The sequence below is a fragment of the Neoarius graeffei genome, chromosome 24 (assembly GCF_027579695.1).
Source record: "Neoarius graeffei isolate fNeoGra1 chromosome 24, fNeoGra1.pri, whole genome shotgun sequence".
Classification (NCBI taxonomy): domain Eukaryota; kingdom Metazoa; phylum Chordata; class Actinopteri; order Siluriformes; family Ariidae; genus Neoarius; species Neoarius graeffei.
In genome coordinates this window covers 33,585,276-33,603,145 of record NC_083592.1, presented here as the reverse complement: position 1 = coordinate 33,603,145, position 17,870 = coordinate 33,585,276, and the positions used below count along the sequence as shown (strand labels likewise).

Genomic DNA, 17,870 nt, shown 5'->3' with positions numbered 1-17,870 from the left:
TGTGACGCAAACAGGAAGTGAAATGGTGATTGGTTGAAAATGACAAGCCACGCCTACACCAGGCGCTGAAGTATAAATAACCACCAGGCTTGGTTTGTTCATTAATAAAAATGATTATTTTTCTGGATAGCTATAGAAAAGTATGGCAGGGAAAGGTAGAGGTGTAGCAGCGTTTACATTTAATATCGAGGCTTTGGGTATCACCAGAGGATCCATGCCTGAGGCTCAGCGTGGGCCACAGCCCCTGTTCCCTGTGAGTGCTTCTGTTCACAACTTGAGTTTTATTTTATTTATAAGTTGAATTGAATGCCTTCATTGTCATTGCACAGATGTACAACTCCTCAAGTGGTACATCCAAAATAAAAATAAAAGTCTAATATAAAATATCTAAAATATAAAACAGCACGTTTTAAATAAAGAAAAAGGCTCATGTAAAATAAGTCTAATATAAACCAGCACACATCATCACATACAGTGGTGCTTGAAAGTTTGTGAACCCTTTTTAGAATTTTCTATATCTCTGCATAAAACATCAGATTTTCATTCAGCCTTTATTTGTCACATGCACACTTCAAGCACAGTGAAATTCATCCTCTGCATTTAACCCATCTGAAGCAGTGAACACACACATGAGCAAGGGCATAAAAACGGTGTTGATATTGGTGGGGACATAATTTGGCCAAGCGCCCCAGTGTGCCATGGTCGTCGCACGCAATGTGGCCTACGCTGTACAAATGATTGGTTGTCCATTCCTTTGTGTTATTTTGATTTTTAGCACCAGAGACACTTACGCTACGTTCACACTGCAAGGCTTAATGCTCAATTCCGATTTTTTTGTGAAATCCGATTTTTTTGTGAGGTTGTTCACATTAACAAATATATGCGACTTGTATGTGATCCTCAGTATGAACGAAAAGCGACCTAAAAGTGTTCCGCATGCGCATTGCAGGATACGACGACGTCACACGCAGTGAGCATGGCCAGTGTTTACGGAAGTAAAACCGCCCGGTTGCGGTATGACCCATCCAATCTAGCTTGAATAGCTGCATCCCCCCAAATGGAAATCAGCTCCCTAACCTCTGCGTCCTTCCATTGAGAAGATTCAGAACCTTCACAGCCCGAAGCATCCCTCGCGTTGATGTCATGCGCAGGGGCGCAGATACGTTTTTTGAACTGGGGGGGACAAAAAACTGGGGGGGACAAAGCTGCCAGCAAACCAACCCCAACCCCGATATGCCTGTCAAACTTGCTGTGGGTTACCATAGCAACCAAGCTCGAGCTCGCAACCTGTGCAGTCTGCGCAGCTCAACCAACCGAATATCAGTCTTTGTTTTATGTGAGTTGTTGCAACTATGTATGTACTGCTGTGCACCTCAATAAACCGAATGGTAATTAGTCTTTTGATTTTTCCGTGAGGTTTGCCTTATGCAAAGAAAGACAGCATAGACGTTTTTTCCTCCCTATAAGTGGGGGGGACCGAACGAGGTGAATTTAAATCTGGGTGGGACGAGTCCCACCCTCTATCTGCGCCCGTGATTATGCGCCATGTTGTTGTAACTTTTTTTGAGAGACCCGCCGCCTACTTCAGCGCAGAATAGTGACGTTTGTGGCTTGTTGATGACGTGTAAGTCGGATGAATGCGACCTGGCGGTTCAGACTGAAGTCGCATATGAAAAGAGCAGATAGGAATCGGAATTAGGACCACATATCCAAACGGCCTGGGTCGGATTTGAAAAAATCGGATCTGTGTCGTTCATATTGTCAATAAAAGATCGGATACAGGTCACATATGGGCGAAAAAATCGGATTTGAGTCACTTCAGCCTGCAGCGTGAACGTAGCCATAGTCTTAGACTTAGGCTAACATCTGCATGTATACGGGCAATACATTATCACACAGAGAAAGTGGACATTGAAGTTGCTGTGAATTTCGCTGTAGTGGATGACCTACCCAAAATACAACAACACAATCAATCAAAATTATGTGCAGTTGCTTCATTTTCACACAACTTTTACTATTTTCACACATTTGAAACATCATGTGCTTCCTTTTGAGTTACTGCAATTTCAGAATCTCGAAGTAATGTAGGTATGGGTGGTAGAAGTGTGAAGAGTTTTGGTAGTTGTAGTGCATTTTGCAAAAATGTTTATTCATTAAGTTGAAAGGGTTAAGTGACAATTGTTTCACATTTTTACATTTTCACATTTTATTGCAGAGGTTACATACATACGCATATACACATGCATATATACATTGCATATACATCCAAACAATGAGCAAGAAAAAAGTAAATATAAGTAAACATTTAGCATTACCTACAAGCATTTATTAGTGTGTGTGTGTGTGTGAGAGAGAGAGATTGCAAACAGAAACTCTTTGCTGTTACAGAAACTCCTTGCTTACCGTTGACTGGGTAAAATAATGTCTTATGTCCTCCTTGCGTTTTCTTTTATTGCTCGACATCACTGCCTGTGTGCTGTTTTGCTGTAGCAGCGAGCTGGATGCTGATTTTACCGCTTGCTACTGCTTACAGCCAATGACAACAAAAAAACCATAGCAACGTCAAGGCAACGGGAGGTGGGCCAATCAAAGCTTCATAAAGCTTTTTTACCTGCTGTCCCCACCAATAGTCAGCCGTCTTTGAGAGGTCTGTTCACAACTGAAAATCAGCTGGAAGCGATACCGCGTTTGGTGTTTTTATTCAGCGTTTTCCGCATCGCGGCTTCCCCATTCAAAAATGGTATGGACATTTTAAACTCAGCTGAATATTGGTATGGACGCGTCCATACCGTCCATACGCATTTTTACGCCCATGTACACGAGAGCACCCGGGGAGCAGTCAGGGGTCAGGTACCTTGCTCAAGGGCACCTCAGCCCAAGGCCGCCCCATGTCAACCTAACTACATGTCTTTAGGCTGAATAGAATAGAATAGGTCTTTATTGTCATTGTCACAAGTACAACGAAATTTAAAGTGCTCTCCAGTCAGTGCCTCATTCATTGAGTCTCTAAAATATAATTTAAGTTAAAAAGAATGCATAGAAAACATGTAACAGACACATGGTTCTCGTATGAACGTACAGCCGGAGGAAAATGTTTGTACACCCTTTGGAATTTTTTACATTTCTGCCTAAATTGGTCATAAAACATCGCCTGAACTCTCCAGCAATCTTCAGAATGAACAAACAGTGTCTGCTTGAACTAAAACCACTCAAACAATTACATGTTATCATATTTTTATTGGCCATAAGATGGAAATATTGACAGGATAGGGAGGCATAAGTAAGTACACCCTTAGCTAAGGCTCATCCAAGAGCTAATTAGACTAATTAGATGATTAAACAATTTGACTCAGGTGTGAGCCAACCTGATGTCCAATCACTGAGGTGTGTCGTAAGCTACCCACCCCACTGGAAAACCAGTTAAAAGGTGTGTTTTGATGAGAGGCATGTTCTGTGCATCATGCCTCGCTCAAAGGAGCTGTCTGAAGACTTAAGACACAAAATAATTGATTTGTATAAAGCTAAAAAGGGTTACAAAACCATCTCTAAGACCCTTGGTGTTCATGTGTCTACAATTAGAAAAATTGTGTATAAATGGAGACAATTTGGAACGGTTGTTACTCTGCCAAGGAGTGGCTGCCCTGCGAAAATCACTCCAAAGGCACTGCGAGTCATCATCAATGAGGTAAAAAAGAATCCAAGAGTGTCTGCTGAAGACTTGAGGAAATCACTGAAACATGCAGTCATCTCTGTGGACACATCTACTATAAGAAAGACACTGAACAAGAATGGGATTCATGGGAGAAGGCCACGGAGGAAGCCATTGCTGTCCAGAAAGAACATTTCTGCTCGTTTGGAGTTCGCGAAAAAGCATTTGGATGCTCCTCAGCGCCACTGGAAAAACATTGTGGTCTGATGAAACCAAAGTTGAATTGTTTGGGGGGGAACACACCACATCATGTGTGGAGGAAAGTCGGTACAGCACACCATCAGCAAAACCTCATCCCCACCGTCAAGTATGGCGGTGGTAGCATCATGGTGTGGGGGTGCTTTGCTGCCTCTGGGCCTGGACAACTGGCTATAATCAATGGGAAAATGAATTCTCAAGTATATCAAGATATTTTGCAGAAAAACCTGAGGCAATCTGTCAAAAAGTTGAAACTCAAGAGAGGATGGGTCCTGCAACAGGACAATGACCCTAAACACAGAAGCAGGTCGACATTAGAATGGTTTCAGAAGAACAAATTTCACGTTCTGGAATGGCCCAGTCAAAGCCCCGACCTCAATCCAATCGAGATGTTGTGGCATGACCTCAAGAAAGCCATCCATTCCAGGCATCCCAGGAATCTTGCTGAATTGCAACAGTTTTGCAAAGAGGAATGGTGCAAGATTTCTCCTGATCGTTGTGCCCGTCTAGTCTGCAGCTACAGGAAACGTCTGGTTGAAGTTATTGCAGCCAGAGGAGGGTCAACCAGCTACTAAATCAAAGGGTGTACTTACTTATGCCTCCCTATCCTGTGAATAATTCCATCTTATGGTCAATAAAAATATAATAAAACGCAAATGTTTGGGTGGTTTTAGTTCAAGCAGACACTGTTTGTTCATTCTTAAGATTGCTGGAGAGTTCAGATGATGTTTTATGACCAATTTAGGCAGAAATGTAAAAAATTCCAAAGGGTGTACAAACATTTTCCTCCGACTGTACATTTACAGACATGCATACTTCCTGTCATTATGAACACACCCAATCATCAAAAAAAAAAAAAAGACAGTACGGACAGACAGTAACCATATGAACATAAATCTGCAGACATTACATCGGTCTGTTTCACAGTCAGGTTTGACTGTGGGGGAAACCGGAACACACCCACGCAGACATGCAAACTCCGCACAGAAAGACCCTCACCGGCCGCTGGGTTCAAACCCGGAGCCTTCTTGCTGTGAGGCGACTGTGCTAACCACTACACCACCGTGCCGCCCCAAGTCCTAAAAGTAGATAAAGAGAACCCAGTTAAACAAAGGAGACAAAAATATTGTACTTGGTCATTTATTTATTGAGGAAAATGATCCAATATTACATATCTGTGAGTGGCAAAAGTATGTGAACCTCTAGGATTAGCAGTTAATTTGAAGGTGAAATTAGAGTCAAGTGTTTTCAATCACTGGGATGACAATCAGGTGTGAGTGGGCACCCTGTTTTATTTAAAGAACAGGGATCTGTCAAAGTCTGATCTTCACAACACATGTTTGTGGAAGTGTATCATGGCACGAACAAAGGAGGTTTCTGAGGACCTCAGAAAAAGCGTTGTTGATGCTCATCAGGCTGGAAAAGGTTACAAAACTATCTCTAAAGAGTTTGGACTCCACCAATCCACAGTCAGACAGATTGTGTACAAATGGAAGAAATTCAAGACCATTGTTACCCTCCCCAGGAGTGGCCGACCAACAAAGATCACTCCAAGAGCAAGGCGTGTAATAGTCGGCGAGGTCACAAAGGACCCCAGAGTAACTTCTAAGCAACTGAAGGCCTCTCTCACATTGGCTAATGTTCATGAATCCACCATCAGGAGAACACTGAACAACAATGGTGTGCATGGCAGGGTTGCAAGGAGAAAGCCACTGCTCTCCAAAAAGAACATTGCTGCTTGTCTGCAGTTTGCTAAAGATCACGTGGACAAGCCACAAGGCTATTGGAAAAATGTTTTGTGGACAGATGAGACCAAAATAGAACTTTTTGGTTTAAATGAGAAGCGTTATGTTTGGAGAAAGGAAAACACTGCATTCCAGCATAAGAACCATATCCCATCTGTGAAACATGGTGGTGGAAGTATCATGGTTTGGGTCTGTTTGACTGCATCTGGGCCAGGACGGCTTGCCATCATTGATGGAACAATGAATTCTGAATTATACCAGCGAATTCTAAAGGAAAATGTCAGGTCATCTGTCCATGAACTGAATCTCAAGAGAAGGTGGGTCATGCAGCAAGACAACGACCCTAAGCACACAAGTTGTTCTACCAAAGAATGGTTAAAGAAGAATAAAGTTAATGTTTTGGAATGGCCAAGTCAAAGTCCTGACCTTAATCCAATCAAAATGTTGTGGAAGGACCTGAAGCGAGCAGTTCATGTGAGGAAACCCACCAACATCCCAGAGTTGAAGCTGTTCTGTACGGAGGAATGGGCTAAAGTCCCTCCAAGCCGGTGTGCAGGACTGATCAACAGCTACCGGAAACGTTTAGTTGCAGTTATTGCTGCACAAGGGGGTCACACCAGATACTGAAAGCAAAGGTTCACATACTTTTGCCACTCACAGATATGTAATATTGGATCATTTTCCTCAATAAATAAATGGCCAAGTATAATATTTTTGTCTCATTTGTGTAACTGGGTTCTCTTTATCTACTTTTAGGGCTTGTGTGAAAATCTGATGATGTTTTAGGTCATATTTATGCAGAAATATAGAAAATTCTAAAGGGTTCACAAACTTTCAAGCACCACTGTATAGCGCCTTCCAGAACCAGCAGCGTAAACGGCCTGTTTCCTGGGTGAGAACAGTCTTTTTAATGATGTTTTCTGCATGGCGCAAGCATCTGGTGTTATGTCCATCAGCTGTGTCCGTATAATATCCTGTGCCGACTTCTTGACTCTCTCCAGAGCCTTTTTGTCAGCCATGGTGCAGCTCTTAAACCACACCAAGATGTCATGGGTGATGATGCTTTCCAGACAACATTTGTAAAAGGACATCAGTTGTTTCTGGGACAGGTTGACTTTTCTCAGTGACCTCAAAAAGTAGTCTCTGCTCTGCTTTTTTTCACAAAAGCAGTGGTGTTTAATAGTCCACGTGAAGTCCTGAGAGATATGTGTTCCCAAGAATCTGAAATCGCTGACCCTCTCCACAATGTCCCCTTTGATGTAAAGAGGGGCAGGTTCCTCCCGCTTCCTCTGAAAATCTATCACCAACTCCTTTGTTTTAGAGGAGTTGAGTACCAGGTTGTCAGAACACCAAGCAGTGAGTTTCTGGACTTCATCCCTGTAGGCAGTCTCGTCGTTATTATGGATCAGTCCTACCTCAGTAGTGTCGTCCGTGAACTTAATAATGATGTTGCTGTCGTGGACAGGTGTACAGTCATGGGTGTATAGCAAAGGACTCAGTACACAGCCCTGGGGGGCACCAGTGCTGAGGGCCAGGACTGAGGAGTGGTGGAACCCCAGCCTGACTGTGGACAGTCGGTGCTTACGTAAATGAAGTAATTCTACTAATCTACACTAATATCCCAGTCTTAGGCTATTTGTTCCCTATATCATTATATCTCTTTGTTGTTGCACAGTGTGATGTATTATGCAGCACTAGAGCGGTGGCTATAATTATCGACACCTTTTCAGATTTACCAAAAACAATTTCAGATTTTTTTGCAGTTTGTTGTAAATATCTACCACACATTACAATATCAGCAGACATTTTATATTTTGGTTTGAGGAATGATATGCGACCTTTGACCTGGATTCTCATGTGGTTACAATGTCAGTTGCTTGTTGAAATTTATCAGTAAACTACGAAAGTAGAAATTAATACAAACAACAATAAATGAGGCAGCACGGTGGTGTAGTGGTTAGCGCTGTCGCCTCACAGCAAGAAGGTCCGGGTTTGAGCCCCGTGGCCGGCGAGGGCCTTTCTGTGTGGAGTTTGCATGTTCTCCCCGTGTCCGCGTGGGTTTCCTCCGGGTGCTCCGGTTTCCCCCACAGTCCAAAGACATGCAGGTTAGGTTAACTGGTGACTCTAAATTGACTGTAGGTGTGAATGTGAGTGTGAATGGTTGTCTGTGTCTATGTGTCAGCCCTGTGATGACCTGGCGACTTGTCCAGGGTGTACCCCGCCTCTCGCCCATAGTCAGCTGGGATAGGCTCCAGCTTGCCTGCGACCCTGTAGAACAGGATAAAGCGGCTAGAGATAATGAGAACAACAAATGATTAACAAAATGTGATCTATGAAAATATGTAAAGTGGGTGGAAAGTGGAACAAAAATATTTTCTGACAGGTTAAACATCAGTTCATTTGTGTATAAACATTAGAATTACTTCCTCATTTAGATAAGCACCGACAATCGATATATTTATATAAAATATATTTTGTACTAAATTTAAGTCTATGTAAAACAAAATTTTGATTAAAATTGGTTTTGTTAACTTAATACCACATACTGATGGGGTTTTTTTTTTATTTATTTTTTTTTTTAAATAAATCAACTGGGTGTTGATAATTGTGGAACTGTGTCACATGATCTGATTCGCTAAGTAATCGGGAATCAACTCCCCCCGTGGAAGTTTGAGTAATTATTCATGCACAATTTACGTATTGAAAGTCTTTTTTTCTACTTTTGCAACGGCCAAAAGATCATTAACCCCTTGGCTGCCACCCATAATCAATTGTAATTAATTTCATCCTCGTCACTACTTCCCAATTCTATGTTCTGTGTCTCCCTAAATATTATGTCCCTCACTTCTCCTGCGGTATATGTCTTTCTTGCCATAATTTGCTCCAAAACGCACTAAAAGAGCAAAAAAAAAGTAAATCACGCACTGTGACAGGACACCACATGACACAACATGACTAATACAGGGTCCTGTGACTGTTTTGTACACCATACCAAAACCTATCCAACTGGAAGAATGTTTTAGGCATTGACTGTAATTCATATGTGCCACTGTGAAGTGAAAGTAATGTGCTGTGTAAGGTACATAAAAGGAGGTGTTTATGATGAGTAGCGTACGTCATAAGGCACAGTGGTCAAAGATTTCATGACGTACGTGACTCGTCCAAGGGCACTGAAGGGGTTAAGGTGTCGATAATTGTAGCCGCCCCTCTACCAAACTCTACTTTTATGTTCAACAGCAGATGGAGTTTAAACCAGTGCCTCTAAAGGCTGGTGAGGATGAAGACTACATGTTAGCTTTGAAACAGGAGATTAGAGGGAGAATGAAAGGTCTACCTTTCAACATAAAGCCACACTCGGACAGGAGTGGTGAGTTGTGCTCTTGTACATTAAATCACAATACAGTAACACAATGTGCTGTGGCTTTCGTGAGCAGGATTAAAGATTGCTCACTGATCCACACATGAAGTGTGTTTGGATTGGCATGCATGCCCTTTCGGATATTTGCTTCCATTTTTCTTACGGATTTAAGTGATTTTAAAGTAGTTCTAGAATTTTAGAACCCACTATTGATGAAAATGTAGTATAAGGGTATATATTCAATGTATGCAAATTAAAAATAAAAAATTTCCCCATCAAAGGGGTGTATTTGAGCGACAAAACCGAGCTTCTGGGAAGCATTTCCTGGAAATCCGAGTCGGGAGTCACGTGACCGATGACGTAGTAAATTGACCAGGATGGCAGCATCCAGTATAAACACAAGTGAAATGAGCGAATCAGACAGCGATTATTCAGACGAAATTGCGTCTGAAGACGAAAGTGAATCGTGTTCCAGTCGAGGTGAGTCGATGCACAACATTTTTTTTCTACTAAATCAGAGGTCTGGGCCGAAATGTGCGTTGTGATCGGCGGTATATTTGGGGCGAACCGATGGTGTTCAAGCGGCCTTTCCAACAACACGGAAATGACTGCAGCTGTCAAAGTCTGCTTTGTGTGCGTTCGGAGCTTGGGGAGAAGAAAAATGCGGGCCTGAATGGGGACAGTCACGGCTGTATCGTAGAAGTGCAAAGCAGGAACTCGTCCAGGGATCGTCTAGTTCTTGTTTAGTTAAAGAACCCTTTAATTGTCCTAAAGGTTCAGGAAGCTCGTTCAAAGCGCGCCTCAAGATTCTCCCATGGACTATAAAAACCACTTTTCCCTTTACACTCACCAGCATAAATATGTGCACTAGCCTTCAACTAGCACCAGTCTGCCCTCGTCCGCTTTACTTGCCGGTTCCACTCAGCGAGATCGTATCCATTATTCTTATCAGGATCAGGGAACTGATGCAGAGATACTCTGTCTTTGTTGGTTTTAGAACAGCCGTACGCGACACACTTTTTTACCATCGTATACAGTGGAAATAATCCGTAGATCCGCGAATTGTCACAGTCACAGTATGTACAGGAAGTGAACTGTCTAGCTTGTCAATTTACTACGTCATCGGTCACGTGATCACGGCGCGATGTTTTGCTCGTGGGCTATCGCAGAAAATCCTCTATAAAATCATTACGGATAAACATTTTTTAGTGATTTTTTTTTTTTTTTGTAATATACTACAAATATTAGTATTCATCGTTACATGCAAAGGCGATTTTCAAATTCTAAAACTACTTTAAGTTTCAAGATCTCAAGTATTTTGAACCAAATGGGAAAAAAAAAAGTCATGATGCCTGTTTTCGTTTTTTCCAGATGTGGAACGATATAAAGAAAAATATATCAGGGAATGCCAGAAAATTGAGGAGGAAAAATGGACACCAGGTAACATCTTGACTATAAGTAGAGCCAACAGTGTTGCGATTTTTGTAATTACACGTTTAGCCGAAGTTTGTTTTGCAGACTGGAACTGTTTTCCAAAGGAGCTAATGCCCCAGAAGAAGAAGATAAGAAAGAAAGCTGGTAAAATTTACAGACGAATCCACATTGCTGCATGCGTGTCATTTTCTAAATAAAATAGAAACTCGTTCACAGATCCTAAGAAATCCAGAAAGGTTTCGAGCAAAGATCAGAAGACTTTGCTGTCCAAGCTAGATGTAAGTTTCTGATGATTTCCACGTCATATTTAATCACAAACCTGCACTCTTGGAAGGGAAAAAGTCCTCAAGGACTCTGAAATGTTCACAGGTTTCTAAATAGGTTCTAATCGGAACCAGTATCTGATTACATGGTGTTAATTTAATCCCCCCAAGTAATGTTTAAGGTTTCTAGATTTAATACTTTTTTTCTATGCTTCAGTGGCCCAAGTCTGAATCAGTGTATTTACGTTCCCTATGTTTGTATATTTTAAAGGAGCTTGAGAAGAAGGGTGATAAGTCAGATGATGAGAATGAAAAGGAAGTGAAAAAGGGTGGTGGTGGTGGTGATGAGGAGGAGGAAGAAGCTGTTGAAGGGGATGAATATGATGAAGAGGAGCTTGAAGAGGTAAAAGAATGGTTGGATCTTAGGGCATATTCACACCTACGTTGTTTGGTCCGGACCAAACGAACCAAATTTCCCTTGGTCCGGACCTTTTGGGTTGGTCTGAATACAAACCACCGAACTCTGGTCCGGACCAAACAAGCGGACCGAGCTGCAAGATCGGACTCGGTCCGGACCAAAGGAACCCTGGTGCGGATCTTCTGGAGGTGTGAAAGCAGACCGGACCTAATCCGACAGTTTTGCTTTTTTGTACCTCGGGAGCTTCCGTCGTTTGTCGAGCGTTATGGGAAACAGAGTCTTGACACTCCACCGCAAAGTGCAAACACTGTTTCGGTTGTCAAGGGAACCTTACAGCAGTCGTTCAGTCATTCAGACCAGTGGTAGGCTAGACTACAGAGTACAAAAAATGAGTAGGGGGCAAACGTGGGCCGAGGAAGAAACGCGTACCCTTGTGGATATATGGGCAGATGTCCACATATCTGAGCTTTTGGAGAGAACACACAAAAATGCCGACGTGTTTGCTGTATTCAGTGAGAAAATGAAGAAGGGGTTCACGCGCTCCCCAGAACAGCGCTTTGTGCGCGAGTCGTCTCTGACCAATAGCTGAACGACCTCAGGGCGCGTGGCTTTGTTGACAGATTTTGGTCCGCTTACTAAAATGTACAGTGTGAAAGCGAACCGCACCAAAATCTCATCTCATTATCTCTAGCCGCTTTATCCTTCTACAGGGTCGCAGGCAAGCTGGAGCCTATCCCAGCTGACTACGGGCGAAAGGCGGGGTACACCCTGGACAAGTCGCCAGGTCATCACAGGGCTGACACATAGACACAAACAACCATTCACACTCACATTCACACCTACGGTCAATTTAGAGTCACCAGTTAACCTAACCTGCATGTCTTTGGACTGTGGGGGAAACCGGAGCACCCGGAGGAAACCCACGCGGACACGGGGAGAACATGCAAACTCCACACAGAAAGGCCCTCGCCGGCCCCGGGGCTCGAACCCAGGACCTTCTTGCTGTGAGGCGACAGCGCTAACCACTACACCACCGTGCCGCCCCCGCACCAAAATGAAAAAATAAAAAAAACATTTGGTTCGGACCAAAGCAAGTGAACCTATCGAACTATCCTGGTCTGAATACACCCTTACAGTGAACTCATTATTGTTAGTGATGACTCCAGAAATGAGCAAAAATCTGACTATAAATTGAGAAACACATAACGATTAATAAACAGATGAAGTGTTCTCGAAAAAAAAAAAAAACATACGTGGGACTGTCTCTTAGGGCTGTGAAATAACAAAGCCTTTATGGAGCACTTGCATGTGACGTCACATCCGATCCAGATTGTAAACAGACGCCACCTTGTCGGTCAAACGCCATATTTCCGCCTTCTGCTTCTACCTTTTCTTCTGGAAAACCCTACTATATACAATTCTACTACAACGTCAACTCCACTGAAAATCAGTAAAACATAAGACGAGTGGAATCCTGTGTCCGAGTCCTTCCCTTTCAAGTGTGGGAAACCCATGATGCTCACATACACTTGACAGTAGGCTGCCACGGGACCCTGACAGGCGTGCAAAATGGATTGCTGCTATCAGGTATACCATATATACAGTAATAGTGATAGACTACAAGCTCTCCCTACCTGTGCACGTTTTTTGTGTGTATTTTTGCGTGTTGTTCGTCTGTACCGGACTTCAATATCCACTACAACCGTATGGACTTTGGTTTCCAGCAGAAAATGACGGTTTGTAGCGATTTCCATCGCATGCACAACATTCCGGACAAGATAGCGAGACCAGCGGGGTCTCAATACTTAAGTGACTTACCCGTCCAATGAGGATTATTTTCTTGTTTACAAGATGCCACATCTGAGGGCGGCTGACAAATCCTGAATTTCTGTAAAGATAACTCATCTCATCTCATTATCTCTAGCCGCTTTATCCTTCTACAGGGTTGCAGGCAAGCTGGAGCCTATCCCAGCTGACTACGGGCGAAAGGCGGGGTACACCCTGGACAAGTCGCCAGGTCATCACAGGGCTGACACATAGACACAGACAACCATTCACACTCACATTCACACCTACGCTCAATTTAGAGTCACCAGTTAACCTAACCTGCATGTCTTTGGACTGTGGGGGAAACCGGAGCACCCGGAGGAAACCCACGCGGACACGGGGAGAACATGCAAACTCCGCACAGAAAGGCCCTCGCCGGCCCCGGGGCTCGAACCCAGACCTTCTTGCTGTGAGGCGACAGCGCTAACCACTACACCACCGTGCCGCCGTAAAGATAACTGTCCAGAGATTTACTGTATAAGCACGCAGTGCTTCATCACTGAACAGCGAGGGAAAGTTGATGAGGTAATTATACACATCTGGGTATTCCACCTCTGGCAGTTCAATATCCACTGACACGGTTGTGAAAACTATGTCCGGTAAGCGATAAGGGTCACTAATCTGTAGATTGTTTATTTTAGACATATATCTAGTTATCTGTTCATTAGAAAAATGAGCCGTGTAGTCCGTCGGTTGAAATTGATCCATTTTGTACGCGAGTGCAGCAATATTCAGCTGTGTTTTTTACCGACAAGATGGCGGCTGTTTACATTCCGGTCACGTGACTGCAAGAGGTCTATAGACAGTATGTAACCTCATATTTATACCCAAGCGAAATGGGATATTAAAGTCTTTGGCATGTGGAAGCTATTACAAATCTAAGGAGAAAATACTACAATTAAAAAATTATCGAAACAAGTACGTATGAGTGATTGTGGGTTTCTCAGTTAGAATCGGTTTTGTCCGTTCTTTAGAAACGTGTTTAATTCGGGTTAAATGGATGGCACGGGCCGCAGCTAATATTGCACGATATGAATGTACGGTATGAGCTCGAGTGCTCATGCAGACTTCTTAACTGAGTGTCAAAAATCTAACCATTTACAGCAAATCTACTTTCAGAAAATTTTTACCGTTCATCCTCAAATTTACTCTCGCCAAATCCGATTTAGTGCTTATTAGGAGAGAAGAAAGAGAGCAGTGCTCTGGCAACACAGGAAGCTTCAGTCTGTAACAATCTGAGGGGTGAATGATGCACGTACACAGCCCTGTCTGATTGTGCATGGAGTAATCGTATAGCTGCTTTTTATTTTTAAATCTATTTGTATGTGATTTTTGCTTTGGTAGTACTGTAACCATAATGCCCATGAAGCTCAGTGAACGGAGATCGAATACAGAGAATATGCAGAGGAGAGCTTAGTAGCCAAAGTTAAAGCTAGACTGCCTTTCAGATTTTAAGTGTAGGTTATAAAAAGAATTTCCACCCCCGACACCCGATTATTCTTGTTTAGTGGGCCAAACGCTACTGAATTCGAATCAATCACAGACTTCCAATTTTATTCGTTTTTTAAAAACGGAACAATTAACGAATTTAGAGCCATGTGGCCCTAAATTCTCCGCTATTTTTTCCTGCTTCACCATGACCCAATTCATGCATCACGTGGTGGGTTTTCCCTGTTCACACAAGGCATTGTGGGATACTGAAACAGGAGACAAGAACGGAGGACGTGTGTGCGAATGAAACATGAAAGACTGACTACAGTAACAAAGTTAGAAGACGTTATGTTGCGAAGGAAAGGAAACGCAGGACTAAACCATGAATGCAAACGGCGCGACTTTTGGCGGATTCCGCCTTTTTCACGGCTGTCCGGGGGACTTGTGTGAATCGTGCAGATCCACTGAGTTTTTTTTTTGGGGGGGGGGGGCGTTGGAGTGTCTGATTATAATTTCATCAAAGTAAATTCTGTATTAAAATTACTAAATAAGCAAATACTGTTACAATCCATGAAACATAGGAAGTATAAGTATGAGAAGAAAACAGTAAATCAGAAAGCTGCGCACGTAAAGCCAATTGGCTGCGCGCCATTATCTGCTGCTGGCTGCACTTAACTGCACACGCAAGGATTTCCATCAGTCCAACGCAAGTTGCGTAATTGGCTTTACATGCGCAGCTTTCTGATTTACTGTTTTCTTCTCATACTTGTACTTCCTATGTTTCATGGACTGTAACGGCATTTGCTTATTTAGTAATTTTAATACAGAATTTACTTTGAAATTATAATCAGACACTCCAACGCCCAAAAAAAAAAATCGGATCTGCGCGATTCACACAAGTCCCCCAGACAGCCGTGAAAAAGGCGGCATCCGCCAAAAGGCGCGCCGTTTGCATCCATGTAAATGAATAAATATCGGCGCTCAGTAAGGTATTAGGCAGAGACCCGTCCACCCGTAAATTTGACGGGCGATTGCCGATTTCAACGGGCAAGTATACACACAGACGGATACTGAAACGGACGATAATGCCGAAAATTTTCGCACATGAATACTCCCACATGTCATCCGATAAATCCAGTTATGTTCCGCCCACACACGGACTGGCCATCGGGAGTAGCGGGAGTTTTCCCGGTGGGCTGGTGGTTCAGTGTGGGCCGGCGGAGAAAAAAAAAACAGTTGCGCGCTGGCCTTTAATATGATAAGCAATGTTAACAGTTTCTTTAACAAACTGTTAACATTGCTTATTACAGTTGCGCGCTGGCCTTTAATATGATAAGCAATGTTAACAGTTTGTTAAAGAAACTGTTAACATTGCTTATCATATTAAAGGCCAGCGCGCAACTGTTTTTTTTTTTTTTTTTTCTCCGCTGGCCCACACTGAACCACCGGCCCACTGGGAAAACTCCCGCTACTCCCGATGGCCAGTCCGTGTGTGGTTCCGCCATCATTTACAAATCGTAAGAAACACAGTTTAATACGAAAAATACTGAAAACTTGAAATGAAAAATCAGAATAGTTCATCGTTTCCGCCATTTTGGCCCGCACTGAATCTTGTAACATGCGGACTGAATAAATCGCGAATTCTGATTGGTCGAAAATTGCCAAACACCCTGCGTTGTAGTTTCCTCTTTCTTGGCGGGAGAACCGCATTTTTTTTTGCTGACTCACTCTTCTGGATCAAGATGAATCCCAACAAACGCCCCAAATTGAATGTGACAAAAACTGATTCGTTTTTCCACAAAAAGACAGAAAAGGTATGTGTGATACATTGATTAACAAGGGGGGTTTCATTGGGGTATGGTAAAATAGAATACTGTTGGTTTTTTTTTTTTATTAAATACTGTAACTAGATCAAAAGATTATATACAATTCATTGTTGTTTATTTTCTTTTCACTTTTGTTACCAAATCAGACACCATACATACATCTGATACATTCAGGAGTGAAACTGAAAAAAATACAAAGTAAAAATATGCAATATTTCTGATCAAAAATTACACGCCATTTCACCCTGAAAATGTCCTAGAATGCAGGAAATGAAGTCTAAATTTCAAAAATTTTCTGGGGGGGCATGCCCCCAGACCCCCCTAGAGGGACTTCGCGCCTGCGGCGCTCGTCTTCGCGCCTGCGGCGCTTATCAGGATTATATAAAATATTATTTTTGACTGGTAAATTCCTTTTTCTGCCTAATACCCTAGCGCTCAGCGAGCACCTCGGTGTGATCAGTTGTTCATTTAGCGACACAATGATGGAACTGTCCATGCACGGTCTAAGGTAAACCTGTAGATGGCAGTAACGCAACACTGTGCATGCCAGGTGCTGTAAAACCCAAAAGATGAAGGTAAGCATGCGCACACGGACTTCCTCTGTCTGCATAGTCTGGCTAACGCAACTTCAAAGCTCTCTGAGCTATTGGTCTGGCAAAGCTATTAAGCCCAACCGTTTCCCAAAGCGCGTGGTTGACCCGCCTCCCTGAAATGCCTCAGTTTGCTACTGGTCGAAGCCAGAAAAGGCTGTGATGAAGCTTAAACCAATCACATCACTCTTTCCTCTGACGTATGCGACGCGACGGGGCTAACTGGTAGGTTAAACTCTTACCGAAGCCGGTCGGGAGCAAGGCGAAAACGTCCTTCCTTTCAATAAATACCTCCAGGGCTGCTCTTTGCTCCGTTTTCAATGAGAACTTCCCGTTGAATGCTTTCAATACAGCATCTATGCGTAATAGATGCGGAAGCGTGAATGAAGCGCTTCCGGTCGCAGTTCTACTACGTCAGTGCCTTGAACACGCCTCTACCCAGGGCCGTTGGAGATGCTCAAAGTTGATTGGCTCCCGATTTTTCGGGAGCTTGGAAGAGCTGTAGCTAGCTTGCCTGGCCAGACTAAGCTCGCAACAGGCCCTCGTGTTGCGTCACGCTTAGGATGGGCGGGCCCAAGCTACTGTCTGCACGAAGCAATTTTCATGCACATTATTTGCTCAGGAATCCCCTCAAATTAAATAACTTCCCAGCCACGGAATGGCCCGTTTTTTGAGATTACGGAAATAAACATCACAATGACCAAATTTTGACCGATTTTTATGAAATCGAAAGGCCATCTAGCTTTAATGAGACTGGCTACAATTAACTAATCACACTTTAGTAGACTACAGTCTACTGGTCATTTGGGCTGTGCGTGTGTGGTTTTTTTTTTTGGAGAAACTAAACTTGATGTTTTGTCAGGAGAACGACTACATCGACACGTACTTTGAAGATGGTGATGATTATGGGGCAGGCAGCGATGACAATATGGATGAAGCCACATATTAATTTACGATCCGAGAGGACGCTGGGATTCAAACAAGAAAAGGAAAAACTTACTGGTGAAGCACTTGATTTAATTTAACTATTAAAAGAATCCCATGTATTCTGTTACCTACAAATGCACATTA

General features: G+C 43.0%; 1 protein-coding gene across 1 annotated transcript; it reads left to right on the top strand.

Moving 5' to 3' along the window:
* The first annotated feature begins 142 nt into the window (after nucleotides 1–142).
* polr3g (polymerase (RNA) III (DNA directed) polypeptide G) lies at nucleotides 143–17,858 on the top strand. Its single transcript, XM_060907091.1, has 7 exons — nucleotides 143–253; nucleotides 8,890–9,019; nucleotides 10,382–10,450; nucleotides 10,529–10,588; nucleotides 10,661–10,722; nucleotides 10,979–11,110; nucleotides 17,662–17,858. Exons 1-7 carry the CDS (start codon nucleotides 143–145, stop codon nucleotides 17,746–17,748), a joined length of 651 nt encoding a protein of 216 aa, XP_060763074.1. The 3' UTR covers nucleotides 17,749–17,858.
* Nucleotides 17,859–17,870: the final 12 nt, after the last annotated feature.